The sequence below is a fragment of the Ornithorhynchus anatinus genome, chromosome 10 (assembly GCF_004115215.2).
Source record: "Ornithorhynchus anatinus isolate Pmale09 chromosome 10, mOrnAna1.pri.v4, whole genome shotgun sequence".
Lineage (NCBI taxonomy): Eukaryota > Metazoa > Chordata > Mammalia > Monotremata > Ornithorhynchidae > Ornithorhynchus > Ornithorhynchus anatinus.
The window spans coordinates 54766128-54791575 of record NC_041737.1 but is presented as its reverse complement, the minus strand read 5'-3'; the positions used below and the strand labels follow the sequence as shown (position 1 = coordinate 54791575).

General features: G+C 56.6%; 2 protein-coding genes across 6 annotated transcripts; both read left to right on the top strand.

The window, feature by feature from the left end:
* The first annotated feature begins 573 nt into the window (after positions 1 to 573).
* Positions 574 to 16313, top strand: LMBR1L (limb development membrane protein 1 like). Of its 5 annotated transcripts, none has more exons than XM_029074323.2 (16): positions 578 to 783; positions 8226 to 8343; positions 8861 to 8891; positions 9693 to 9832; positions 10785 to 10888; positions 10993 to 11119; positions 11797 to 11865; positions 11955 to 12019; positions 12390 to 12609; positions 12730 to 12806; positions 12897 to 12974; positions 13164 to 13237; positions 14493 to 14583; positions 14697 to 14763; positions 15062 to 15223; positions 15667 to 16313. In XM_029074323.2, exons 1-16 carry the CDS (start codon positions 712 to 714, stop codon positions 15732 to 15734), a joined length of 1563 nt encoding a protein of 520 aa, XP_028930156.1. In that variant the 5' UTR covers positions 578 to 711; the 3' UTR covers positions 15735 to 16313. The 5 variants fall into 5 exon arrangements, with proteins under 5 accessions (XP_028930158.1, XP_028930156.1, XP_028930157.1 ...); XM_029074324.2 differs by having other exon boundaries at positions 579 to 783; positions 8226 to 8310; XM_029074325.2 differs by lacking the exon at positions 14697 to 14763 and having other exon boundaries at positions 574 to 783.
* Positions 16314 to 17571: 1258 nt separating this feature from the next.
* Positions 17572 to 25085, top strand: DHH (desert hedgehog signaling molecule). Its single transcript, XM_029072960.2, has 3 exons — positions 17572 to 18044; positions 22606 to 22867; positions 23518 to 25085. The coding sequence occupies exons 1-3, from the start codon at positions 17733 to 17735 to the stop codon at positions 24141 to 24143; spliced, it is 1200 nt and encodes a 399-aa protein (XP_028928793.1). The 5' UTR covers positions 17572 to 17732; the 3' UTR covers positions 24144 to 25085.
* The last annotated feature ends 363 nt before the right edge of the window (positions 25086 to 25448 follow it).

The window sequence follows — 25448 nt, the reverse complement described above, 5'->3', positions numbered from 1 at the left end:
CTGCGGGCAAGTCACTTCACTTCTCTGAGCCTCAGTTACCTCATCTGTAAAATGGGAATGAAGACTGTGAGCCCCACGTGGGACAACCTGATTCCCCTGTGTCTACCCCAGCGCTTAGAACAGTGCTCTGCACATAGTAAGCGCTTAACAAATACCAACATTATTATTCTCTGGGCCGTAGTTCCCTCTTCTGTAAAATGGGGATTAAGCCTCAGGTGGGACAGCCTGATGACCCTGTATCTCCCCCAGTGCTTAGAACAGTGCTCTGCACATAGTAAGCGCTTAACAAATACCAACATTATTATAGTAAGCGCTTAACAAATATCAACATTATTAGAAGACGCAGCCGCGAGGACCAATGAGCCCCGAGGACACATAAGCCCCGCCCACCAACGAGCCCCGCCCACCGGATTGGTCCAAACAGACCCCGCCCACCTCTATGACGTCACGGGGCTCTTTAAGGGCAACGGCGGAGCGTCGCCTCCGACCCGTGGCGGCTGCGGGCGACTCGTGGAGGCGACGGGTGGGCCTTAAAGGGGAAGGCTTCGAGGGCGGCTGGAGCCCGGAGGCGGGCGGCGGGGGCGGGCCTGCCCCTTTAAGGGCGGGGCGTCCGCCCGCCCCAAGCCGGGACTGAGATTGACCGTCCTGTGCTCGTCCACCGCGCTGCCCCGGCCCGGAGCCCCCCGACCCCAGCCATGCTCAGCAGGGAGTATGGACGCGGAGGACTCTGAGGTTCTGTCGGTGCGGGAGCAACTCTTTCACCAGCGGGTCCGGGAGTGCATCGTGAGTGCGGGGCACCGGAGGGAGGGGGTCAAGTCCTGGGGTCGAACGTCCCTCCTGGGAGGAAAGCAACCACCCGTCGATTCTCCTTCTTCGAAGCTGTCTTTCCCTCTCTTGTCGTTAATGGTATTTGTTAAGCGCTTCCTAGGTGCCAAGCACTGTTCTAAGCGCTGGGGTAGATAGCTAATCGGGTGGGACGCAGTCCTTGTCCCACCTGGGGCTCACACTCCTACTGCTCGACGCAGGGCTCCTGCCTACCAATTCCGCTGGATTGTCTTCTCCCCAGCGCTTAGTACAGTGCCCTGCACGTAGTAAATATCTTTGTCGATGAGGGTGTTCGACCCTCGGGAGTGGGATGGGAAGGGGATGGGGGGGGGGGGTGGGGGTTGAAGGTAATAATGATAATAGAATTGTGATTTGTTAAGGGCTTACTATGTGCTGAGCGCTTGGGTAGATAGGGGATAATCAGGTTAGATACGGGCCCTACCCGAGCTGGGGCGTTGGTCTAAAGGTAGAGAGAGGGGACTAGGGGCGAGACCTAGCTCCAGGGAGAAGCCCAAAGGTCCAAGGCGAGGGGTTCAGAGGCTTCTCCTTTAGCTTCCCGGACTCTGGGGATTTGGAGGAGGAGCCTGTTGCTGTGGGGGCGAATAGAAAACCCTGGTCTTCCCCAGAGATGTCTGCATGTCAGCAAGGAGCTGTATCCAGGCGCCCTGGAAGCCTGGGGAGTGAGGAGAAGCCCTTGAAAGGGCAGGGAACACATAGATCTTGCCTGTCCTTGACAGCCTCATCCCACACACCCGAGAGATACACAGTGCAGTCCAGGCCTCTGAAGAGCAGGTCAGGGAAATCTTCCCTCCATACCCCTGAGACACACACACATTCACAAACACACTGCTCCCCCCACCCCTGAGGCACACACTCACTGCACCCCCCACCCATGAGACACACAGACACTCTGTTCTCCCCACTCCTGAGACACACTCATACACTTCCCCCCACTCTGAGACACACACTCACAAACGTGTGCACACACACCCACGCACTGCCCCCCCACCCCCCCAAGACACACCCACACACCCACACACACACACCCCGTTCCTCACTCTGCATGCCTCCCAGAAAGACACACACATCCCTTTCTCCCCACCCTGCTCCCCAAGACCAGAATACTCAAAGTCCTGGCTAGTGGCCCGGGGTAGACCCAGAGAAGCTCCTCCCTGACCCAGGGGAAGTTTCCTGACATTTCAAGCCGTACCTCTCCACCCCACCCCGCCCCCCCTTCCCCCGAACAGGGAACTGTGGTGAATTGGGAGAGGGGGGTGGGGAGGTAGGAGAGCAAAAGAGCAAGTTGTGCAGCTTTCAATATTTTGGAGGGGGAAGTTTGCATTTGTTTCGCAGGAATTTTTCACAATGGATTTTCTCAGGGTGGTGATTTCCTAGGGAAAATCCTAGAGAAGCAACTTTAAAATGACAAAAACATGTGAAATTCTGCACCCCAGGCCCCCTCTCCCCTGAGTCTGGAGGCAGGAGTCCAGGTCCTTGCTTCTCCAAAGGACATTTCCCTACCAGCCTCAACTATTCCACCCTTGCTCAGGCCTCTATCAGGGGTTCTTGGGGGTAGGGGAAGGCAGGGACACTACATGAGAGAATGAGGGTCCCCCCCACCACAGGATCCATCAGCTCGGTGAGACCTGAGACCCCTGCCCTTGCTGACAGTCAAACCCTAGGACTGTGGAAAAAATAACAACAAATAAAAATGACTGTGGTATTTGTTAAGCCCTTACAATGTGCCAAGCACTGCACCAACCTCTGGAATATATTAAAGATAGGTTAGAAACAGTTCCTGTCCCATACAGGGCTGTCTAAGCAAGAGGGAAACAGGTCCTTAATTCCCATTTTCAGATGAGGGAACTGAGGCACAGAGAAGCCTGGTGTGGAACCTTGGGCAAGTCACTTAGCAAGTGGCGGAGACAAGATTAGACCCAGGTCCTTTTGATTGCTTGGGCTTGTTCCACTAGGCCATGCTGCTTCTCAGACCTGGGTCCAGGCCTGCCAGCCCCACCAGGGTTAAGGGGAGGGCTAGTGATCCCTTGGAGGTGGCACTGAGGGCAGGGCTGGTGACTATAGCTAGTCTACCCAGTTGTGGGACCTTCTGGGGACTCCTCTCTCCCCTGCTGGGATCTAGGGTTAGGCCCTGTCACCCCCAGTCCAGCCCCAGAACTCTGTGGGAGATTGGGAGGGTGCGGCGGGGTGGCTGGTGGAGCTGAGACTCCAGTTCACCTGGGGTCAAGCTAGGGGTTCCTCTCACAGCCAGGCCTAGGGCTTTCTTCTCCTCCCCGCCCAACCCCAGCACCCTCATAAAAAGCGTTTGATTCTTCCTGGAAGCCATTCTAGAAGGAACAGAGGGAAACTGACCCCAACTCCCCCCGCCCACACACTTCCCCTCCCCTCCCCCAGCAAACACACACAAGGTCCCCATCCCTCTCCCATGGACTGTCTCAGATTTAAAGGATACAGGCAGAGCAAGACAGATGGTGCTCATGTGATAGAAATGTGGCCGGCATGAATGCTCTGAGCTGAGATGTAGAGGCTCAGCTGGGTCACAGGGGCAGAGGCAGCAGGTGTGGATCAGAAGGGCTACTGGGATTGTTCCCTAGAACTGGTCCCCTTCCCCTTTCTCCCACTTCTAGCCTTGGCTTTCAGCTCTGAATTCCAGGAACCCTTCTCTCTCCAACCCTTAGGCCCCGTGGGTATCAATAGAGTGAATGGAGCACGGATCTGGAAGTCAGAAGGACCTGGGTTCTAATTCCAGCTCCACCATTTGACTTCTGTGAGACCTTGGGCAAGTCACTTCACTTCTCTGGGCCTCAGTTACCTCATCTGGAAAATGGGGATTGAAACTGGGAGCCCTATATGGGACAGGGACTGTGTCCAACATGATTATCTGGAATCTACCCCGTTGCTTAGAACAGTGCCTGGCACATAGAAAGCACTTAAATACCATTATAATAAGCCAGGAAAGAGTTAATTGATGGTTTCCCTGGGGTGGGGGTGGGGGAGGCGAAAGGGAGGGGAGATGGAGAAACTGGCACCTGCCCCCGTGCTGATGAGAGGTGGGTGGTGCCAGCCAGAGAGGTGCCAGTGCCTTTTGCTTGTGCCAAACAGGGAGGAGCTGCGAGCTGCTCCAGGACTGCTTTCCCTTTAATCTGTGGACCATGACTTCCTCCAGGGCTGCCCTAGAGCCTTCTCCCCACCCCTTCTAATAATAGTAATAATAATTATAATAGTGGTGTTTGTTAAGCTCTTACTTTATACCAAGCGCTGGGGTACTGGGGTTGAGAATTGGATGCAGTCTGTGTCCCACACGGGGCTAACAATCTAAGAAAGAGGGAGAACAGGTATTGAATCTCCATTTTACAGTTTAGAAAACTGAAGCCCAGAGAAGCAAAGTGACTTGTCCAAGGTCACCCAGCAGGCAAGTGGCAGAGCTGGGATTAGAACTAAATTCCCCGGCAGGAGCTCTTTCCACTAGGTTATCCACTGGTTTTCTGGAGTGGGCCTTCCTGCTCCCTCCCACCCCCTCTGCTGCCGCTTCTCTGGGAAGGCAGCTCAGCCCAGCCCAGGCCACAGCAACAACCAGCCACAGCCAGCGTGGAACTCCAGTGTGACCTTTTGAACCTCCCTCCCTCCCCAGGTGTTACGTAATTCCCAGTGCAACACACTTCCTCACACCTCACATTCTTTCCTACCCCGTGATCCCTCCTGCCCAGTGGGCTGGAGGTGTTGGGGGGCAGGAGGCGTGGCAGTTGGCAGGTGGGTACCAGTTGTTTGCATGTCTCCACGAGAGAGAGGCGGGGCCCTTAAGACCTCCTTACCTCTTCTCCCACTTCCTTTTGGGTTGCCCTGACTTGCTCCCTTTATTCATCCCCTCTCCCAGCCCCACAGCACTTACCTATCTGTCATTTATTTATTTCTGTTAATGTCTGTTTCCTCCTCTAGACTGTAAACTCATTGTGGGCAGGGAATGTGTCTCTTAAGGAAGCCTAGTGGATAGAGCATTGGCCAGAGAGTCAGGAGGACCTGGGTTCTAATCCCGGCTCCACCATTTGTCTATGTGACCTTGGGCAAGTCACTTCTGTGCCTCAGTTACCTCATCCGTAAAGTGGGGATTAAGACTGTGAGCCTCATGTGGGACAGAGTGTGTTCAACCGGATTAGCTTGTGTCTACCCAGCGCTTAGAACAGTGCTTGATACATAGTAAGTTCTTAACAAATACCATCATCATCTTATTGTTATATTGTACTCTTCAAAGCGCTTAGTACAGTGCTCTACACACAATAAGCACTCAATAAATACGATTGTCCAACTGCTTCCCTGCTGGGCCCGGTAGGGTCAGCTCCCCCGGTGTATGGGAATGGAGAGCTTTCTTATGGTCACCACATGAGGGATGATATTAATAGTGGTATTTGTTAAGTGCTTACTATGTGCCAAGCACTAGACTAAGCTCTGGGAGAGAAACCATATCATCAGGTCAGACAGTTCTTGTCCCACATGAAGCTCATGGTCTAATAATAATAATGATATTAAGCTATGTGCCAAGCACTGTTCTAAGTAGGAGGGAGAAGAGGTATTGAATCCCCATTTGACAGATGAGGAAACTGAGTCAGGGAGCGTTAAGTGACTTGCCCAATGACATTCAGCAGGCAAGTGACTGAGGGGGGATTAGAACCCTGCTTCCAAAAGGACTCTGAACTAGGTGTTGGGTTGGGTGGGTTTCCTCCCCCTCCTTCTGTACCAATCTTAGCAACTGGGAGAGGGGTACTGATTTAGCACTCTGTGAGCAGAACACTGTACTGAGCTCGTGGAAGAGGACAACAGCATTGATAGACCATTCATTCAGTCTTAATTATTGAGCGCTTACTGTATGCAGAGTACTGTATTAAGTGCCTGGGAAAGAACAGTATAACAATAAACAGTGGCATTCCCTGCCCACCACGAGTTTACAATCTAGAGGGGTGGAGACAGACATCAATACATATAAAATGACAGATATATACATATACATATATGTATATACATATACATAAATGCTGTGAGGCTGGGAGTGGGGGAGTGGGAGTGGGGAAGAGCAAAGGGAGTAAGTCAGTGTGATGCAGAAGGGAGTGGGAGATGAGGAAAAATCCCTGACATCAAGGAGCTTACCACCCTCTAAACTGTAAGCTCATTGTGGGCAAGGAAGGTGCCTGTTATATTGTTATACTCTCTCAAGTGATAATAATGTTGGTATTTGTTAAGCGCTTACTATGTGCCAAGCACTGTTCTAAGCGCTGGGGTAGACACAGGAATCAGGTTGTCCCACGTGGGGCTCACAGTTTTAATCCCCATTTTACAGATGAGGTAACTGAGGCACCGAGAGGTTAAGTGACTTGCCCAAAGTCACACAGCTGACAAGTGGCCAAGCCGGGATTCGAACCCATGACCTCTGACTCCAAAGCCAGAGTCTGACTCTGACTACAAAGTGCTTAGTACGGTGCTCACACACAGTAAAGCACTCAGTAAATACAATTGACTAGAGGGGGAAGTGGACATGAAAATTCATTACAGATAGGGGAAGCCGCAGAGCATTGGATTTGGACATAAAGACTGTGAGGTTGGGGGTGGGGTGAGTTCTGGCAGGGCCCCTCTCCCGCTGCCCAGAGGTCCAGCCCTTCCCCCTAAGGCTCAGGCCTCAGGAACTCATTCATTTGAATTTGAGTGCTTACTGTGTGCCAAGCATTGTACTAAGCACTTGGAACAGTAAAATACAAGGATAAGCCATCACATTCCTTGCCCATCTCCCTGCTTCATGCTTGGGTTCCATCAATCTACCGGTATTTCTCGAGCACTCACCCTGTACTGAGCACTTTGCTTAGCTCTTGGGTTGGTCTAATAGAGCTAGTAGACTCAATCCTTGCCCTCAAGGAGCTTCCAGTGTCGGGCAGGGAGACAGGCACTAAGATGAATTACAGTAAGAGGAGGGCACAAAGTGCAACCGCAGAAAGGATGGGGAAATGAGTTGATGGGGAAAGGCTTCTTGCAGGAGATGCGCTTGTCGTAAGGCTTTGAAAATAAGAGCCGTGCTTTACCAGATGCAAAGTGCATCTTTGCTTTACCAGATGCTTTACCAGTTCCAGGCAGGAGGGTGAGCAGGAACCAGAGATTGAGGATGAAAGAGATGAGAATGAGGCAGAGTGAGTAGGTTGGTTTGAGGTTGGAAGCCCCTGAAGGGAGGAAAGCATTCAGAACATGTTTTCCCCACTCTTCAAGAAACTCCAGTGTTTGCCCGTTCCCCGCCACATCAAACCAAAACCCCTCACCTTTGGCTTAAAAGCACTTAATCAGCTTGCCCCTTCCTACGTCACCTTGCTTCTCACTCGCTACTAATGCTAACCTTGTCTAATCTTCTCACTGTGCCTCGATCTCATTGATCTCGCCTCCGACTCCTCACCCACATCCTGCTCCTGGCCTGAAATGCCCTCCCTCCTCAAATCCAACAGACAATTACACTGTTGGCTTAGTGGATAGAGCAAGAGGCTAGGAGTCAGAAGGACCTGGGTTCTAATCCTGACTCAGCCACTTGCCTGCTGTGTGATCTTGGGCAAGTCACTTCACTTCTCTGGGCCTCAGTTACCTCATCTGTATGGGTGTGTGTGTGTGTCTAGAGTTTTTTTTTATGGTATTAATCAGTATGTCCCAAGTATTAGGGTAAATCATTCAATCACTAATATTTATTGAGTGTTTACTGTATGCGGAGCACTGTACTAAGCACTTGGGAGACTGCAGTACAAGCGAATTGGTAGACATATTCCTTGCCCACAACGAACTTGCCGCCAGGAAGGAGATTCCTGATGATCAGATGGCACAGTCCCTGCCCGTGTAGGGCTCACAGTCGAAGAGCGAGGGAAAGCCGGTACCTCTAATTTACAGATGAGGAAACTAAGGCGCAGGGAGGACAAGTGACTTTTATGGTCCCGCAGCATGCTGGTGGCTGGAAGCCAGTTTTCCTGTCTCCTGGTCCTGGGCTCTTTCCGTTAGGCACTGCCTCCCTACGTTGCACCCGGGGAGGAGAGAAGGAGGGGGCAGGGCTGGGCTCTCTGCTCGCTGCTTTCCAGCAATCCTCGGTGGGGAGGGCAGGGGGGAAAGCCCAGGGCCGGGCCTGTCTTGGTTGCTGGGCTGCATCACCCTGAGATGCTGGGACAAACAGGCTGAGCGGCATTTCTCTGGCCTCTGTCACCAGAGGTAGCTGGGAGGTAAGCCTGGGGCCACAGGGCAAGCTCTGAGGCCTGCCTCGGCCTGAGGCGGGAGTTGAGGATTAGACATTGGGGGCGGTGGAGGAAAGGGGATTGGGGAGGGGATTAGCGGGGCGTTTAGAGCTCACCCTGACCTTTGTTCCCTCTCTCCTCCAGATCTCCACGCTGCTCTTCGCCACTCTCTACCTCCTCTGCCACGTCGCTGTGACCCACTTCAAGAAACCGACTGAGTTCACCACCGGTACTGCCCTTCCCAGGCTCTTCCACTGTGCCTGTGGGTGCTTCCCTGGAACTCAGGGCTGGTGACAACCCCCACCCCCAACACACCAGGGAAGGGAGGGCGGCCTTCTACTTACCCCTCCCTGGCCATGTTCCTCTCCTGGGCTGTGGGCACCAGGTTCCCGGCAGACGTCCCCTCAACATGCCCAGCCAGACGGGCCGCAGTGCCCAAGCTCATGGCTCATTGGCTGGAAGCTGCCAGGCTTTTCCGCTTCCTTTCCTCCTCTTCCCCTTCTCCCTTCCACCCCGTATCCGGTTCCTTATTCTGGTCACTTCCCGTTCCCAACCCCAGGAGTTTCCCATCCCCCACAAACTCCAGATCTTCACCTTGAGTATCTAAGTGGGTTTTCTCTCCTCCCGGGACACTACTCTGGAGTCAGATCTGCTCAGCTTCAGCTAAAGTGCCAGTCTCCAGTCACAGTACCTTGGGGCTGATGTGGCCTCCTGGGTGGTGATGTTTGGATGTCTCTCTATGTCTCTGCTCTCTCTGACTCTCTCTCTGGGTTTTACAGTTGATGATGATGCCACTGTCAATAAGATTGCGTAAGTTCCTCAGCCACCCGGGGACCCAGGGGTTGGGAGGACCATACAACCACACTCCTTCCTGCTGGTGGCTGCAGGGCCCAGGAGCCGGGCTTTGGGGAGGGCCAGGGCCTCCATCAGAACCCCCTCCCACACCTCTCTATCTAGGGGCTCCCAGAGAAATTGTCCTGTGCTGGGACCTGAGATTCATGTGGTCCCTGACAATAATAATAATAATTGTGATTTTTGTTAACCGCTTACTATGTGCCAAGCACTGTTCTAAGCAATAGGGTGGATACAAGGTAATCAGGTGGGTCACACTCCCTGTCCCATATGGGACTCACAGTCTTAATCCCAGTTTTCCAGTAAGGTAACTGAGGCACAGAGAGGTTAAGTGATTTACCCAAGGTCACACAGCAGACTTGCGGTGGAGCTGGGATTGGAACCCATGAGCCCTGACTTCCAAGCCCGTGCTCTTTCCACCAGGCCATGCTGCTTCCCTGGGAACTATCACTTGCCCCTCGCTGCCCTGGAGCTGGCACTGGGGCTGATGGGAGTCAGGAGGGAGAGGAGAAGTGTCCAGTGACACTACAATTCCTGGGGAGTCTGGGTGCCGGAGGCTCCTGTGGACCCCGACCAGGGAGCCTAAGGGAACTGAATCAAGGGAACCGAATCAATCAGGGGTATTTATTGAGCACATCCTGTGTGCAGAGCACGGGATTAAAACTTTGGGAAAATTGGGAAGAACTGGGGGAGGAGCCAGTGGCACCAGGGCTCCTCTAATGCCGCTCTATGCCCATACCCCATCCCCTCTTCCGGCAGCCTTGGACTCTGCACCTTCACCCTGGCCGTGGCCCTGGGCGCTGTCCTGCTCCTGCCCTTCTCCATCCTCAGCAACGAGGTCCTCCTCTCCCTGCCCCGCAGCTACTATGTCCAGTGGCTCAACGCCTCACTCATCCATGGTGAGAGTTAGTCGTATTTATTGAGTGCTTACTGCGTGCAAGTACTCAATTACCACCAAGTTCCCTCCCCACAACGAGCTTATAGTCTAGAGGGGGAGAGCTCATCGGAGCTCAGCCCTGCCCTCACCAGGGTTCTCCCCCCACATCTCCAGCTGGGGCCTGTCCCCACCCCCATTGCACCCCGAGACTGGATCTAGGGTAGGATCTAGGATATCCAGCCTGCTGGCTGAACCGAAAGCTCCTCGAGGGCAGGGATCAGATCCTCTAACTCTTAGATCCTCCCAGGTGTTCACTACAGTGCTCTGCACACAGTTGGCCATCAATGGATGTTCTAAACTGTAAGCTCGTTGTGGGCAGAAAATGTGACTGTTGTTATCCTGTCCCAAGCGCTTAGTGCAGTACTCTGCACACAGTAAGTGTTCAATAAATATGACTGAATGAATCGATAATAATAACTGTGGTATTTAAGCGCTTGCTATTTGTCAGGCAATGAGGGAGATGGAAGACAATCAGGTTGGACACAGTCCTTGATCCGAATGGGCTCCTAGTTTAAGGGGGAGGGAGAGAAAGTGCTTCATCCCCTTAATTATGATAATAATTTTGCTATTAAAATGCTTAGTAAGTGTCAAGAACTGAATTAAGCACTGAGGCAGATACAAGGTAAGCAGATTGAACACAGTCCCCGAAAGGGTCACAGTCTGAGGAGGGAGACCGGTATTGAATCTCCATTTTACGGATAAGGAAACTGAGGCACAGAGAAGTTAAGTGACTTACCCAAGATCAACAGCTGGCAAATGGCAGACCTGGGTCTAGAACGCAGGTCTCCCATCTCCCAAGACAAGGCTCATGTTATTAGGCCACGCCACTTCTCTAATCAGTGCTACTTTGCTCCGGCTTTGCTCTGCCATCTCCCCCACCCTCCAAAGCCACACTGTATCTTCCCCACCCCCAGGTCTCTGGAACCTTGTCTTCCTCTTCTCGAACCTGTCCCTCATCTTCCTCATGCCCTTCGCCTATTTCTTCACCGAGTCTGAGGGTTTCGCCGGTTCCAGGAAGGTGAGCAGAGGGAGGTCTGGGGTTGGGGAGCCTGAAAGACAAGAGGGTACATCTTGCCCTGCTTCTGGGGCTCCTGACTCCCCGCCTCCCCAACTCCCTGGCAGGGTGTGCTGGGCCGTGTATACGAGACCGTGGTGATGCTGGTGCTCCTGACTCTACTGCTTGTAGGCATCATCTGGGTGGCCTCGGCCATGGTGGGCGGCACCCCGGCCAGCCGGGAGTCCCTGTACGGTAAGTGATCCATTCCCTTCTGGGACCCCTTGCCCACGTCCTGCTTCTGGCCTGGAATGCCCACCCTCCCCAAATCCGACAGATGACTACTCTTCCCCTTACCCCGTTCAAAACCTTTTTGAAGCCATCTCCTCCAAGAGGCCTTCCCAAGCTAAGCCTCCCTCCTTCCTCTTCTCCCTCCCTTCTGCATCACCGTGACTTGATCCCTTTGTTCTTCCCCCTCCCAGCCCCACAGGACTTATGTACATATCTGACATGTATTAATATTAATGTCTGTCTCCCCCCTCTAAATTGTAAGCTAATGTGGGCTTGGAATGGCTCTTATATTGTACTCCCCCAAGTGCTTAGTATAGTGCTCTGCACACAGTAAGTGCTCAATAAATACAATTGAATGAATGAATGACCCCGGAGACTCTGGTGGGCAGGACCTTGACCACCTGGGCGTCTCTGTAGAGTGAGTGACCTGTCCCCACCTGGGACCCCGGAGACCATGATGGGTGGTAGCCCAGCCACCTGGGAGTCCCCGTAAGGTGAATGACCCATCTCCTTCTGGGACCTCAGGCGCACAGTCAACCAAATTTCCCCCCTGCCCCAGAGGATGCTGGGGGGCCGATGGACCTCCCCCTCCCTCTCCAGGCCCCACAGCCAGCTTTCTCACCAACCTGTTCTCCCCACAGATCTATGGGAGTACTACCTCCCATACCTGTATTCCTGCATCTCCTTCATGGGGGGCCTGCTGCTCCTCGGTGAGTCGGGGCACCCTGCGGGGAGGATGGGACAGAGGGGCTGGAAAGGTTTGGGGGGGGTGAGCGTCATTGAGTGTCTCTTCCCTCAGTGTGCACCCCACTGGGCCTCGCCAGAATGTTCTCTGTTACCGGGAAGCTGCTGGTCAAGCCCAGGGTATGTGACTCCCCATCAGTCAAATGGAGGTATTTGAGTGCTTACTGTGTGCAGAGCACTGTCCTAAACATTTGTGAGAGAGTGGTACAACAGAGGTGGTAGACATGTTCCCTGCCTGCGGTGAGCTTCAGGTCTAGAGAGGAGGTTAGTCTAGACTCCAACCACCATCACCAACCCTCCAGACCCCCCCAGAACCCCCCTGTTCCTCCGCCTTAATTCCCACCTTTCTTTCTCCAGTCAAACAAGGTGGTGCTCCCAGCCTGGTCCTGGTTGGGGTGTGAGGGAGGTGGGGGGAAGGGAGGTGGAAGCAGGGAGGAGAACAGAGCTGTGTCCCAGGCTGACATGTGGCCCTATCCCACCCCTTCCCCAGCTGCTGGAAGACCTGGAGGAGCAGCTGCACTGCTCCACCTTCGAGGAGGCGGCCCTGACCCGCCGGATCCGCAGAGAGGAACGTCCCGGGCCACTGGGCCGGGGGGCGCCACCGTGTGCTACCCTCTCCCCTGCAGACCCCGCCTCGTGCTGTCCAATTCCCCGCTGGCTGCCCCTGGGCGTGGATCTCCTGGCCTTGCAGACCCAGAGGTTGATCTTGGGTAAGGGGCCTGTTGGGGAAAGGGGGGCCTGAGACTGGGGGAGGTAGTGGGCAGGTGGGGGAGACCCTCCCCTTGCCTTATCGCCATCCCTACTGACGGGCCGATGGATCTCCCTGACAGAGAAACGCCAAAAGGCCTCTGCCTGGCAGCGAAACCTGGCCTACCCTGTGGCCATGCTGCTACTGCTGCTGCTGACGGTGAGTGAGGGGGAGGGGTGCAGGGGCCGGGCGGAGGCGTGATGGAGTGGGGAGCCACCAGGACCTCGGCCTGATTCCTTGCTCCACCAGGGCCTCTCGGTGCTCATCGTTGCCATCCACCTCCTGGAGCTGCTGATTGATGAGGCTGCGATGCCCAAAGGCATGCAGGTAATTGGCTGGAGACAGAGGGGGTTACCCTTGCCTCCAGAATTAGGGCTCCCTGTGGGCCAGGGGCCTTCCCCATCTCTGGTAGGGGCTGGGCCAAGGGGTTGGCAAGGGGGCACAGGCAGTGGCCCTAAGTAGGGGGCTGCGACAGCTGACCTCCCCCCTCCCCTGGTCTACCCTGTTCCTTCCTAGGATGCATCTCTGGGCCAGGTCTCCTTCTCCAAATTTGGCTCCTTCGGCGCCGCCATCCAGGTTATCCTGATCTTGTATCCTTTCAAGGCCCCTTCTCAAGGGGAATCCTGGCCCAAACAGGAATGGTGATTGGGACCAGTGGTTGGCCCGGGTGCTCTGATCAAATCAATCAATCAGTGGATTTTATTGAGCGCTTACTATATGCAGAACACTATACTAAGTGGCTTGGGAAAGTACAATATGATAGGTTTGGTAGGTGCAATCCCCGCACCCACCAGGAGCTTCCAATCCAGTCTTCCTCTGACCTCTGATCCTCAACACTCCAATGGGGCCTACCTTGGTACAGAGTCCAAGTACTGATTGTAAGCTCGTAATAGCAATAATTATAGTATTAACCACTTACTATGTGCCAGGCAGTATACTAAGTAATGGGCTTAGTTTCCTGTAATGGGCAAGGAACGTGTTTGCTGACTGTTGCACTATAGTCTCCCATGTGCTTAGTACAGTGCTCTGCACATAATAAATGCTCAAATACCATTGATTGCCTAGTCTGTGCAAAGCACTGTGGTAAGCTTTTGAGAGCATAGAATAAAGTTAGTAGACCTGATCCTTGCCCTCAAGGAGCTTATAAGCTGGGGGCACGGGAGACAAACACTAAAATGACTTACAGATAGGAAGAAGGAATGGGGATATGTACATGAGTTAGTGCTTAAGTAATAGAATGTACAGTTACATATATTTGTAGATGTCTGTCTGCTCCTCTAGACTATATATGTGTTAAGGGCAGGGAATGTGCCTACCAACTGTTGTACTCTTCCAAACATTTCATATAGTGCTCTGCAGTCAGTTATGTTTATTGAGTGCTTACTGTGTGCAAAGCACTGTACTAAGCGCTTGGGAGAGTACAATACAACAGTAAACCAACACATCAGTGCTCAAGTATGATTTATGCATATACATAAACAGACTTGGGTACATAAATACTACGGGAACAATAATACTTTGATTGCTATATAGCAAATTTAATCCTAAAACTCTGAGTATTTAACTCACTTTTTTGAGTTCCCTTACAGCATCTCTGTGACAAAGGGGAAAGCAACCATTAGTCCTATTTTCCAGCTGACAGTGAGGTCTAGAGAGGTCAAGTGACTTGCCCAAGCTCACAGAGCAGGCCTGTCACAGAGTTGGGATTCAAACCCAGGTCCTCCAGATACCACAGATGCTTGCTTGCTGCTGTTGGAGGAGGACTTGAGGTGGGGAGGGAGGGAAGAGGGGGTTTCCCTCCCCCCAAGTCCTTTGGGCACCAGCTCTCCCTGAACTGAGCAGCAGCTACCTGATGGTGTCCTCCGTGGTCGGCTTCTACAACTCCCCACTGTTCCGCCGTCTACAACCTCGGCGGAACAATACGGCCATGACCCAGGTAGGGTGGGGTGGGGAGGGAAGGGAGAGGAGGCTAGTTAATGCTGGGGCCACGGATATGGGGTGTCCTGTGGCTGCCAGGGACCACCCCCATCATCTCCCACTCTCCACCAGATCATCGGGAATTGCGTCTGCCTCTTGGTGCTGAGCTCCGCCCTTCCTGTCTTCTCCCGGACACTGGGTGAGAGGCACAGAGAGGATCCTTTCAGCGGGGCTCGAGGCGGAAGAGGGGGTGGCTGGTGGAGCCTCGAGCCTCCAATGTGCCAGCTGCTGCCGAAGGCCGGCCCTGGCCCCTCTTTCCGCATAGAGAGAGGTTGAAGGAGACGAGGGTGGGCACCAGGGCCGGCTCTGTACCAAGGTAGCCACCGAGGGGAGGCAGGACGTGGCGCCTAGGATGGTGGTGAGGAGAAGGGGATCACCCTCCTCCCCTCCCACCTGGAGTCAGCTCTCCCTCTTCCTCCTCCTGCCCTCTCGGCCAGGACTCACCCGCTTTGACCTCTTGGGAGACTTTGGGCGCTTCAACTGGTTGGGCAGCTTCTACATCGTGTTCCTGTACAACGCGGCCTTCGCCGGTCTCACCACCCTCAGCTTGGTCCGGACGGTCACCTGGGCTGTGAGGGCTGAGTTGATCCGAGCCCTCGGTAAGGGGGGCCGAGACCATCAGTGGGGAGGGGCAGGGCTGAAAGCTGGAGGGAGGGGCTGGGCCCCTGGCTTAGTGTCCCATGGAAGAAAGCCTGCAACCCTGCTCCCACACCTTCACGTAATTATGGTACTTGTTAAGCGCTTACTATGTGCCAAACACTGTTGTAAGCACTGGGGTACATACAAGTTAATCAATTTGAACACAATCCCTGTCCTACAGGGTGCTCACACTCTTAATCCCCATATTACAGAGGAGGGGACGGAGGCCCAGAGGAGTGAAGTGACTTGCCCAAGGTCACACCCAGGTGCCAGAGCCGGGAGTAAAACCCAGGTCCTTCTGACTCTCAGGCCCGGGATCTATCCACTAGGCCATGCTGCTTCCCCTGGCTTTGGTTGGGAACACCATGGTGAATCCCCTAACCTCCCCTTCCTTCTTCTCCAGGGCTAGACAGGCTCCCCCTGCCCGTCTCCCGCTCCCCGCGGCAGGCCAGCAAGACCCGGCTCCAGTGATCAGGATCAAGGATGAGGCACCCAGGCGATGGACCCCCAACCCGGAGGGGTTGGGGATGGGGGGACCAGGTTGGAGCAGAAGGCTCCCCTTTCCCCACCACTGACCTGTCTACACTGTGGCACACTCTGAGCCAGCCCTTCACCCTCAGACCCTTTCCTCCCTTCCAAGCCCCCCCCCCCCCGCCCCCAGTACCAGAGCAGCTGCACCCCCCGGCCGGGTGGGGGGTGGGCCCCGGCCCCTGGCCTTGGGCCCCAGTTTCCGTTTACATGTCAATCTGCCTCACTGCAAGCCGGGCCCGGCCCCCGGCCTTGTTTACAGGATTCAATGTGCAATAGGGGGGAGTCGGGGAGAAGAGGAGAGAAGGAGGGACTGGGGTGGGGGTGGGTGGCTAGTCAGAGCTGGCACATTTTGTAACATTGGTCCCAATGAGGGGCTTCGGAGGGCCAGTTAGGAGAAGCAGCCATTTCCACGATCCACACCCTGTCCAGCCCTTGACCAGATGCTGTGTAGAGTCTGGGGCTGAGAGAGGGAAAGGGCCCCATTTCTCCCCAAGCAATAAAGTCAACCCCTCCCTCCAAGTTGACTGGGGATTCTGTTTGGGGAGGGGGCAACCTCCCTGGGCTGGGGGAAGGGAGGCGGGTGGCCCACTGTCCTCAGAGCCATGGCTTTTTATCTTTGATGATGATGGTATTTGGTAAGCACTTACTATGTGCCAGACACTGTTCTAAGCACTGAGATAGTTTCAAGGTAATTGGGTTGTCCCATGTGGAGATCACAGTCTTACTCCATATTTTACAGATTAAGTAATTGAGGCACAGAGAAGTTAAGTGACTTGCCCAAAATCACACAGCTGATAAGTGATGGAACTGGAATTAGAAGCCACAACCTGTGACTCCCAAGCCCGGGTCCTTCCACTAGGCCACAATGCTTCTCGGCTTCTTTCCCCAGGCTCCCTGCTGCCCTCACAGGGGCAGTGCCCACTGCCTCCATCCCCCTTTGCCTCACCCCCTTAGTGCCCACAATGGAAGAGGAAGCAGCTGCCCGTGGCCTCCCTCTACCTCCCATCCTGCCCCCACCCTGCTGTCGGGCAGGGAAGTGGAGAGGGGGCAACGCTCCTCTCGTTCTTGGCTCTTAAACCCAAAAAGAGGCAACTGGTGCCCTGTGCCCCTCCTCCCTCCAGCCTGGCCCCCTGCCCTAAAGAGCCCCTTCTCCCCTCCCTGCCAAGAGGGAGGTTTCCCTTTCCCCCACCTCTGGAATGAATCCGGCCCCAAAGTAGCCTTCGCTGGAGCCAGCAGGGCTGCCGCTTCGGCGTTTGGGCTGTTTGGAGGAGGGAGGAGCCGGCCCTGAAGGGGGCAAGGAGGAAGGCTGGGCCATTCCCCCCACCTCCAAAAAGAGATTGGCATTTGACGGGGCGACGGCGAGTGTGAGTTTCCCAGCGGTCGCCGCTAGGGGGCACCGCCTCCCTCGGGAGCCCGCCCTGAGTTGGGGCCACCTGTCGGGAAAAGCGCGGGGGCGCGCACGGGACCGCGCACGGGGGCGCGCAGGACTGGCTGGGACGGGGCGGTCCCGTGGGGGCGGGGAGGGGGCGGCCGGCCGGCCCAATAAGGCAGGGTCGCCGGCCAGCGACGGGGCAGCTGCGGAGCCCGGGCAAGGAAGCAGGAGGCGTCGAGGCTGGCACCTACCCACTGAGCCACCCAGCCGCCACCACCCTCCTTCCCTTCCCTCCCACCCTCCCTCCCTCCCTCGGGCATGGCCCCTTAGCGGGTCCCCGCCCCCACTCCAGGGGCATGTGGGCTGCGGGGGCGGAGCCTCAGCCCCGGGCCAAGCCCGTCCAGCTGCAGACGGCCCACTGGGCTCTGGGCATCCCGGAGGGCATCCCGGAGGGCATCCCGCAGGGCACCGGCGCCTGCCGCCCGTCGGAGCCCGCGGACATGCCCAACTGACGGGGGCCCGGCTCGCGCAGCTGCCCGGGGGCCGGTGCCCTCGCCTCTCCGGCCATGGCGCGGCGGGGGAGCGTGGTGCCCGTGTGCTGCTTGGCCCTCCTGGCCCTGCTGGCACTGCCCGCCCGGGGCTGCGGTCCCGGCCGGGGCCCCGTGGGCCGGCGCCGCTACGTGCGCAAGCAGCTCGTCCCGCTGCTCTATAAGCAATTCGTGCCCGGGGTGCCCGAGCGGACCCTGGGTGCCAGCGGCCAGCCCGAGGGCAGGGTGGTTCGCGGCTCCGAGCGCTTCCGGGAACTGGTGCCCAACTACAATCCCGATATCATCTTCAAGGACGAGGAGAATAGCGGCGCCGACCGCCTCATGACCGAGGTAACGGACCCCGCCCGGGGAGACCCCCCGCCCCAAAAGTGCCCACCGCCTCTCTCTGCCCTTCCTCCTTCTCCCGGGCCCCCCGAGAGCTCCCTGGCCCAGGGCCCACCCGAGTGCCCGCAGCCCCCTGACCCCAGCCTGGGCAGCCTGGGCTGGTGGGCGGGGGGCGACGGCAGGTCTTGGACGCCACCTATTGCTAAGCACTGTGGAAAGCTCCCCGCCCGCGGGGACTGGGGGTCCCGGATCGCGACAGCCTCGACGACGCGGACCGGACGCTGGCGGGAAGGGGCAATGGGGGATGCTGAAAGTCTGGGGGTGGGCGAGACAGAGACCCAGAGACCCCGAGAGACGGAGAGAGGGGTCGGCGGCGGCGGGGGAGATCCTGGGGGGTCTCGAGGTGGCAGCAGGCGAGACGGGAAATGGCCGAGGCGTGGACCGGGGGTCAGGTCAGCAGCCGAGCCCGACAGGAAGGACTGAGGTGAGCCGGAGGCCAGTGGGACAGACGGACATCTCACGTTCATTCATTCAAACGTATTTACTGAGCGCTCGCTGGGCGCAGAGCACTGTACTAAGCGCTTGGAGGGTACAGTTCAGCAACAAATAAGAGACAGTCCCTGCCCACAACGGGCTCACACTCTCCGGGCGCCAGGCCAGCAATTCTGGAGGACCCTGGCGCGGGGAGGGGGCTGGGGCAATAACTGGAGGCAGAGGGGGCTTCTCACGGGTCTCCGTCTCCGGGACCCTCGCCCTGTCTCGCCCGGCACCGGGGAGACAGGTGTCCCGACTACAGCCTCCTCCCGTCGGAGCTTTGGGCAAGTCTGAACCTCTCTGAGCCTCAGATACCTCATCTGTAAAATGGAGATCAAGTCTGTGAACCCCCCCACCCATGGGGGGACAACCTGATGACCTTGTATCTAACCCAGCGCTTAGAACAGTGCTTGGCACATAGTGAGCGCTCAACAGGGACCATCATTATTTATTTATTTATTTATTTAGCTCCGTCCCCTTGCCCGGCCCAGCCAGGCTCCAAGAGGCAGTGCGGTCCTCAGCTGAACTGGGAGCCAGAGCGCCTGGGTCCCCGCCACAGTCTGACCCGGAAGGCAGGGAAAGGGGATGCCAGAATGTGGACAGGAGGCGGCGGGAGCGGGGGCAAAAGAGATTCAAGTCTCCCCTGCCACGGTGAGGAAGATATTTGCTTCTATCACGCTCCTAATTCAACCCATTTCGCTCGACTGTGCTGGACAATCCCTTAGTTCTCTGCAACGCTGGCGAGGGTGGAGGAGCTGGACGGAGAGAGACGGTGGCAGCTGGGTCTGGGTCTGGGTGGAGGGTTCATTCATTCATTCAATCGTATTTATTGAGCGCTTACTGTGTGCAGAGCACTGTACTAAGCGCTTGGGAAGTACGATTCAGCGAATAAAGAGAGACAATCTCCACCCACAACGGGTTCGCAGTCTAGAGAGGGCAGAGAGGTGTTGTGAGGGTGGGGGCATTCGAGCCGGGAGAGGGGTTGGGAGGGGCCTCGAAAGCCGGCGGAGGGGACTCGGAGCCTTCGGTCTTTTCCTGCCTGGAGTTCGAGTTCCCGCCGGCCCGGCAGGAAGAGGGAGCTGAACACATCTTCCTTCCCTCCCTGAACACATCTTCCTTTCCACACCCTGACCCTCCCGAGGTGCGAAGGCAGGCTGGAGGCCCGATCCCCTGGGTCCCTCCTCCCGACCTCCCCACTCTTGCTAGTGCGAGGGGCGAGGCGGGGGAGGGGGCGGTGTCGGCATCCCCAGACCCTCCTCTTCCACGTTCGCCTCCAACTCCGTGGCGGCTCGGTGCCCCCATCGACTCCTGAACCTCTTGTGGGACAGAGACTGCGTCCAACCCCATTAGTCTGCATCTACCTCAGCGCTTAATACGATGCTTGGCGCTTAACAAGTACCACGATTATTATTCACTATGATGTCGGCTTCCCTGATGCTGCACCTTCAAGGCAAAGTCCTCTGTCAGGAGCTGGGGGAGCCCCGAAACTGCCCCTCCCTCAATCAATCAATGGTATTCATTGAGCGCTTACTGGGTGCAGACCTCTGTACTAAGCGCTGAAGAGAGAACAGTATAATAAAGGTGGCAGACGCGATCCCTGCCCACAAGGAGCTTACAGTCAATCAATCAGTGTATTTATTGAGCGCTTATTCATTGAATCGTATTTATTGAGCGCTTCCTGGAAAGTACAATTATGACTATTAGACACAATCCCCACCCGCAAAGAACTTTCAGTCTAAAGGGGGAGACAATATATCAATCAGTGGTAATTACTGAGCGTTACTACGTGCTGAGTCGTTAACATAAATTACAGCTAGAGGAAATAGGAGAGTAGGAGGCTATTCATTCATTCAATCGTATTTATTGAGAGCTTACTGTGTGTAAAGCACCGCATTAAGCACTTGGAAAATACAATCACTTAATATTTATTGAGTCAGTCAGTCATGTTTATCGAGTGCTTACTGCTTGCAGAGCACTGTCCTAAGCACTTGGGAGAGTACAATAGAACAATAGACACATTCCCTGTCCACGATGAGCTTACCAAGTGCAGAACGCTGTACTAAGCGCTTGGGAGAGGACAATACCACAGAGTTGGTAGACAAGTCCCCTGCCCGCAAGGAGCTGACAGTCTAGAGGGATTAATCCTTTTCTTGGTATTGGAGGTTCCCAAAGCCACACTCAAGAATGCCTGGGGGAAGAGAGGGAAGGTGTCAGCTCCCTTGCCTGATATGATGATAGCGTTTGTTCAGCGCTTACTTTGTGCCAGGCACTGTACTAAGCGCCCAGGGGGATTCAAGCAAATCGAGTTGGACACAATCCCTGTCCCAGGTGGGGCTCACCGTCTCAATCCCCCTTTTACAGATGAGGTAACTGAGGTCCACAGAAGTGAAGTGACTTGTCCAAAGATGAGGTAATTGAGGTCCAGAGAAAGGAAGTGACTTGTCCAAGGCCCCACAGCAGACAAGTGGCGGAACCGGAATCAGAACCCATGACCTTCTGACTCCCAGGCCCGCGCTCTCTCCACTATTCATTCATCCATCCATCCATTCATTCATCCATCTACTCATTCATTCATTCGTATTTACTGAGCAATTACTATGTGCAGAGCACTGTACTAAGCGCTTGGAAAGTACACTCATTCAATTCAATAGTATTTATTGAGCGCTTACTATGTGCAGAGCACTGTACTAAGCGCATGGGATGAACAAGTCGGCAACAGATAGAGACAGTCCCTGCCGTTTGACGGGCTTATAGCCTAATCGGGGGCCATGCTGCTTCCCTAAGTGCTGTGGAACTGGGCTATCTGGAGGGGGCTCCAGGAGCCTGTCCCCGGAGAAGTCTGGGGGGCTGCTCCACGCCCACCTCGACCCTCCCCCGTCCCTTCATCCCCCCACCCCCCTTCTCATCCCTCTGCCGCTGTCCCTGGGAAGAGGGAAGCCAAGGTCGCTCCCTCAGACTGTTACTGTTTCGGAGCGATAATCGCCGCCTCTCTCCCCCGGGCTCAGGCTGCGAGGCCGCCCTTCTCCCCTGCACCCCCCTCCCCCCGACCCATTCCGAGGGCCCGAGGAGCGGGCCGGGCCTGGCCTGGCCTGGCCTGGCCTGGGGGGCGGGGAGGAGGGGGTCGGGGAGGGAGGGGAGCGCGGCTCCCTGCCCTTTTTCTCCCCGCGCCGGGGCGGCTGAAAAGCCCCTTTGTGGCCGGAGCTGCTGAGTCCGCTTCTCCCGCCGTGGCCGCGGCCCCGGCCCCGGCCCGACATTCCCGCTCAGTTAAGTCACCCGGAGAAAAGCCATTGTGCCCCGCCAGCGAGCCCCCTCCCCCGCCCCCCGGCCCCCCTCCAAGGGCTCGGCCCCGGCCCCTCCGAAAGCCGCCCGGCCTCCCGCCTCTTCCCCGGCACCCCTTCTCCTCCTTGGGCCCGGGGCGCAACAGGTTAACCCTAGGGGCCGGGACGAGGAGGAGGAGGAGGAGGAGAAGGAGGGAGGAAGGAAGGAAGGAAGGAAACGGTGCCCGGTAGCAAGGGAGGCAGTGAAACAAAAGATAAATCGTTGGAGAGAGGCCTGGGCCGGGCCCGGGCCCGGGGGCGGGAGGCGAGGGAGGGGGGACCGACCCGGGTCATAAGGATGAATATTAGCCTCGGGAGAGCCGGGACCCGCCCGCCCCTTCCTCCCACCCCGTCTGGTCTGCGGGACTCCCCTCCTGCCCAAACCAGCTCTCTCCACCGGTACCGCTCCACCCCAGAGCTGACTGCATTGCGTTGTTTTGTTTTGTTGCTTGCCTCTCCCTTCTAGACTGTGAGCCCGTTGTTGGGTAGGGATTGTCGCTATCTGGTGCCGAATTGTATTTTCCAAGAGCTTAGTACAGTGCTCTGCACACAGTAAGCGCTCAATAAATACGATGGAATGAATTACAGAGAGCACTAGCCGAAGCGGGAGGGTCTTCCCTCCCTGAGCAGCACGGAGCAAGGGCAGGTTTGGGGGAGACTCGGCTCCCAGAAGCCAAATGTCCGCCTGGGGCTGACCCCGGCCCCTTCCCTCCCAGCGCTGTAAGGAGCGGGCGAACGCGCTGGCCATCGCCGTGATGAACACGTGGCCGGGAGTGCGCCTGCGGGTCACCGAGGGCTGGGACGAGGATGGCCATCACGCCCAGGACTCGCTGCACTACGAAGGCCGAGCCCTGGACATCACCACGTCCGATCGCGACCGTGACAAGTACGGGTTGCTGGCCCGACTGGCCGTGGAGGCCGGCTTCGATTGGGTGCACTACGAGTCCCGCAACCATGTGCATGTGTCCGTCAAAGCCGGTAGGCAGGGGGGCGGGGAGGAAGGCTTCGACTCATCAATCCATCCTTTGGTGGTTTTGACTGAGCTCTCACTGCGTGCAGAGCACTGTACTAAGCGCTTGGGTCAGTAATAATAATAATAATTCTGGTATTTGTTGATACCAAGCACTGTTTTCAGCACTGGGATAGATACAGGGAAATCTAGTCGTCCCACTTGGGGCTCACACTTTGAATCCCCACTTTAAGATGAGGTAACTGAGGCACAGAGAAGTTAAGTGACTTGCCCAAGGTCACACCGGAGACAAGTGGCGGAGGCAGAATTAGAACCCAAATCCTCTGACTCCCAAACACGGTCTCTTTCCACTAAACCACGAGAGTTGACAGGCACATTCCCTGCCCGAAAGGAGCTTACAGTCTGGACTGAGGGTCAGGCATTAATATGAATAAATAAATTACCGAGGTGGACATTAGTGCTGCCGGATGGAGGATGGAGTGAATACCGAGTGCCCAGAAGGGAGAGGGAGTTGGGAAAAATGAGGACTTAGTTGGGGAAGGTCTCTCAGGTGGGGGGGTTGTTTTATTTTGTTTTTCATTTTGAGGTGGGGAAGGGGCACCCCTCCAGGTAGGGCTCAGCTGCCCCTTCTCCGCCCCCCCTCTCATCCTCCCCACAGATAACTCCCTGGCGGTGCGGGCTGGCGGTTGCTTCCCGGGCAATGCCACGGTGCGGCTGTGGAGCGGCGAACGCAAGGGGCTGCGGGAGCTGCACCACGGGGACTGGGTGCTGGCGGCCGACGCGTCCGGTCGGGTGGTGCCCACGCCGGTGCTGCTCTTCCTGGACCGGGACCTGCAGCGTCGCGCCTCCTTCGTGGCCGTGGAGACGGAGCGGCCCTCGCGCAAACTGCTGCTCACGCCCTGGCACCTGGTCTTCGCCGCGCGCGGCCCCGCGCCCGCCCCGGCCGACTTTGAGCCCGTGTTTGCACGTCGCTTGCGTGCGGGGGACTCTGTGCTCGCGCCTGGGGGTGGCGCGCTGCGGCCGGCACGCGTGGCCCGTGTGGCGCGCGAGGAGGCCGTGGGCGTCTTCGCACCTCTGACGGCGCACGGGACTCTGCTGGTGAACGACGTGCTGGCCTCGTGCTACGCGGTGTTGGAGAGCCACCAGTGGGCGCACCGCGCCTTCGCGCCCCTACGCCTGCTGCACGCCCTGGGCGCCCTGCTGCCCTCCGGCGCCGTGCAGCCCACCGGCATGCACTGGTACTCACGCCTCCTGTACCGCCTGGCGGAGGAGGTGCTGGGCTGAGAGACACCCCCCCCCCCAGCCCATCACCTCGCCCCTCCCAGCATGGGGTGGGGGACGGGAGCACAGCGGGGAGGGGGCAAGGGTGGCACATGAAGTGTTCGGGAAGGATGAACACGGAGAAGGGCCTGGGCCCTGGCTGGGGTCTGGGCTGGTGGTGGTGGTGCGGGCCGGGAGTCCGGCCGGTCCCTGGGTCGGATCGGAGGGAGGTAAGGCGCAAGCGAAGGATTCCCGGACCCCACTTGCAGCCTGGACCCGCTCCTTACATCCACCTCAGAACCACCAGGCCGCCCAAGAGTTTTATTTTTCTATTTATAAAGTGTAATATAATGTTCCACGCACCTCCGTCTGCGGTTGGTGCCCTGTTTTGTGCCCAGGAGGCTGGTGAAGTGGGCACGGCTCTAACCCCATCCTGAGCTGCGCGGTGGGTCCGCGTGCTGTGAGAAAGGAGACAGCTACGGGGGGGTGCAGGTTGCTGCTGCTGCTCCTTCTCTGTCCTTCTGGCCAAGTCTGGACCGAGCCCGCCTCCTCGGAGAATTAGCCCACCCGGCTCAGAGGAATCCATGGTTTCCTTTACCCTGGGACCCGGACCGCCCCTTCCCCATCCCTCGGGCAGCGGGGAGCCCAGCCAGGCCTGAGCAGAGACCCGGATGGAGGGCAAGCCTGGGAGCCGGGTCTTTGCCCAGCACCTCCCCCCACCGTCGACAGTCGCCCCACTCCTCGCCGGTTGACCCTCCTGCCCCTGCCCCCGCTTTGGGCCAACTCCGCATTCCTGCCGATCCCATTTGCATAGTGAAGGTCAAGAGGGAAGGGGGGCCGGGGGCGATGGGGTAGAGAAACTACCAAGCCGGGCCTTCGAGGGCTGGAGTCGTGCTAATGGGGATCCCCATTGAGCCTTGGGTTTTGGGTGCTAGCCACCCCCCCCACACACCCAGGGTCCCATGCTCCCTTAATAATAATAATAATAATAATGATATAGCTATTATCATTATTATTATGGTATTTGTTAAGCACTTACTATGTGCCAAGCACTGCTCTAAGACACAAGATAATTGGGTTGAATACAGTCCCTGTCACCATGGTGGAGTGGATAAAACACAGGCCTCCTAGAGTCAAGAGGGTTATGGGTTTTATTCCCTGCTCTGCCACTGTCTGCTCTGTGACCTTGGGCAAGTAAATTTGACTTCTCTGTGCCTCAGTTACCTCATCTGTAAAACAGGGGCTGAGACCGGAACCCCACGTGGGACAGGGACTGCGTCCAACCCAATTTACTTGTATCCACCCCCGCACTTAGTACAGTGCCTGGCA

Bases quoted from the DNA above. Each gene is read 5' to 3' on its own strand.
- DHH (XM_029072960.2), top strand. From the start codon at position 17,733: ATGGCGCGGCGGGGGAGCGTGGTGCCCGTGTGCTGCTTGGCCCTCCTG. The intron at 18,045-22,605 runs GTAACGGACCCC...CTTCCCTCCCAG, and splicing joins CCGACCGCCTCATGACCGAG to CGCTGTAAGGAGCGGGCGAA. The intron at 22,868-23,517 runs GTAGGCAGGGGG...TCCTCCCCACAG, and splicing joins GCATGTGTCCGTCAAAGCCG to ATAACTCCCTGGCGGTGCGG.
- LMBR1L (XM_029074323.2), top strand. From the start codon at position 712: ATGGACGCGGAGGACTCTGAGGTTCTGTCGGTGCGGGAGCAACTCTTT. The intron at 9,833-10,784 runs GTGAGAGTTAGT...CCCCACCCCCAG, and splicing joins CAACGCCTCACTCATCCATG to GTCTCTGGAACCTTGTCTTC. The intron at 12,610-12,729 runs GTAAGGGGCCTG...TCTCCCTGACAG, and splicing joins GACCCAGAGGTTGATCTTGG to AGAAACGCCAAAAGGCCTCT.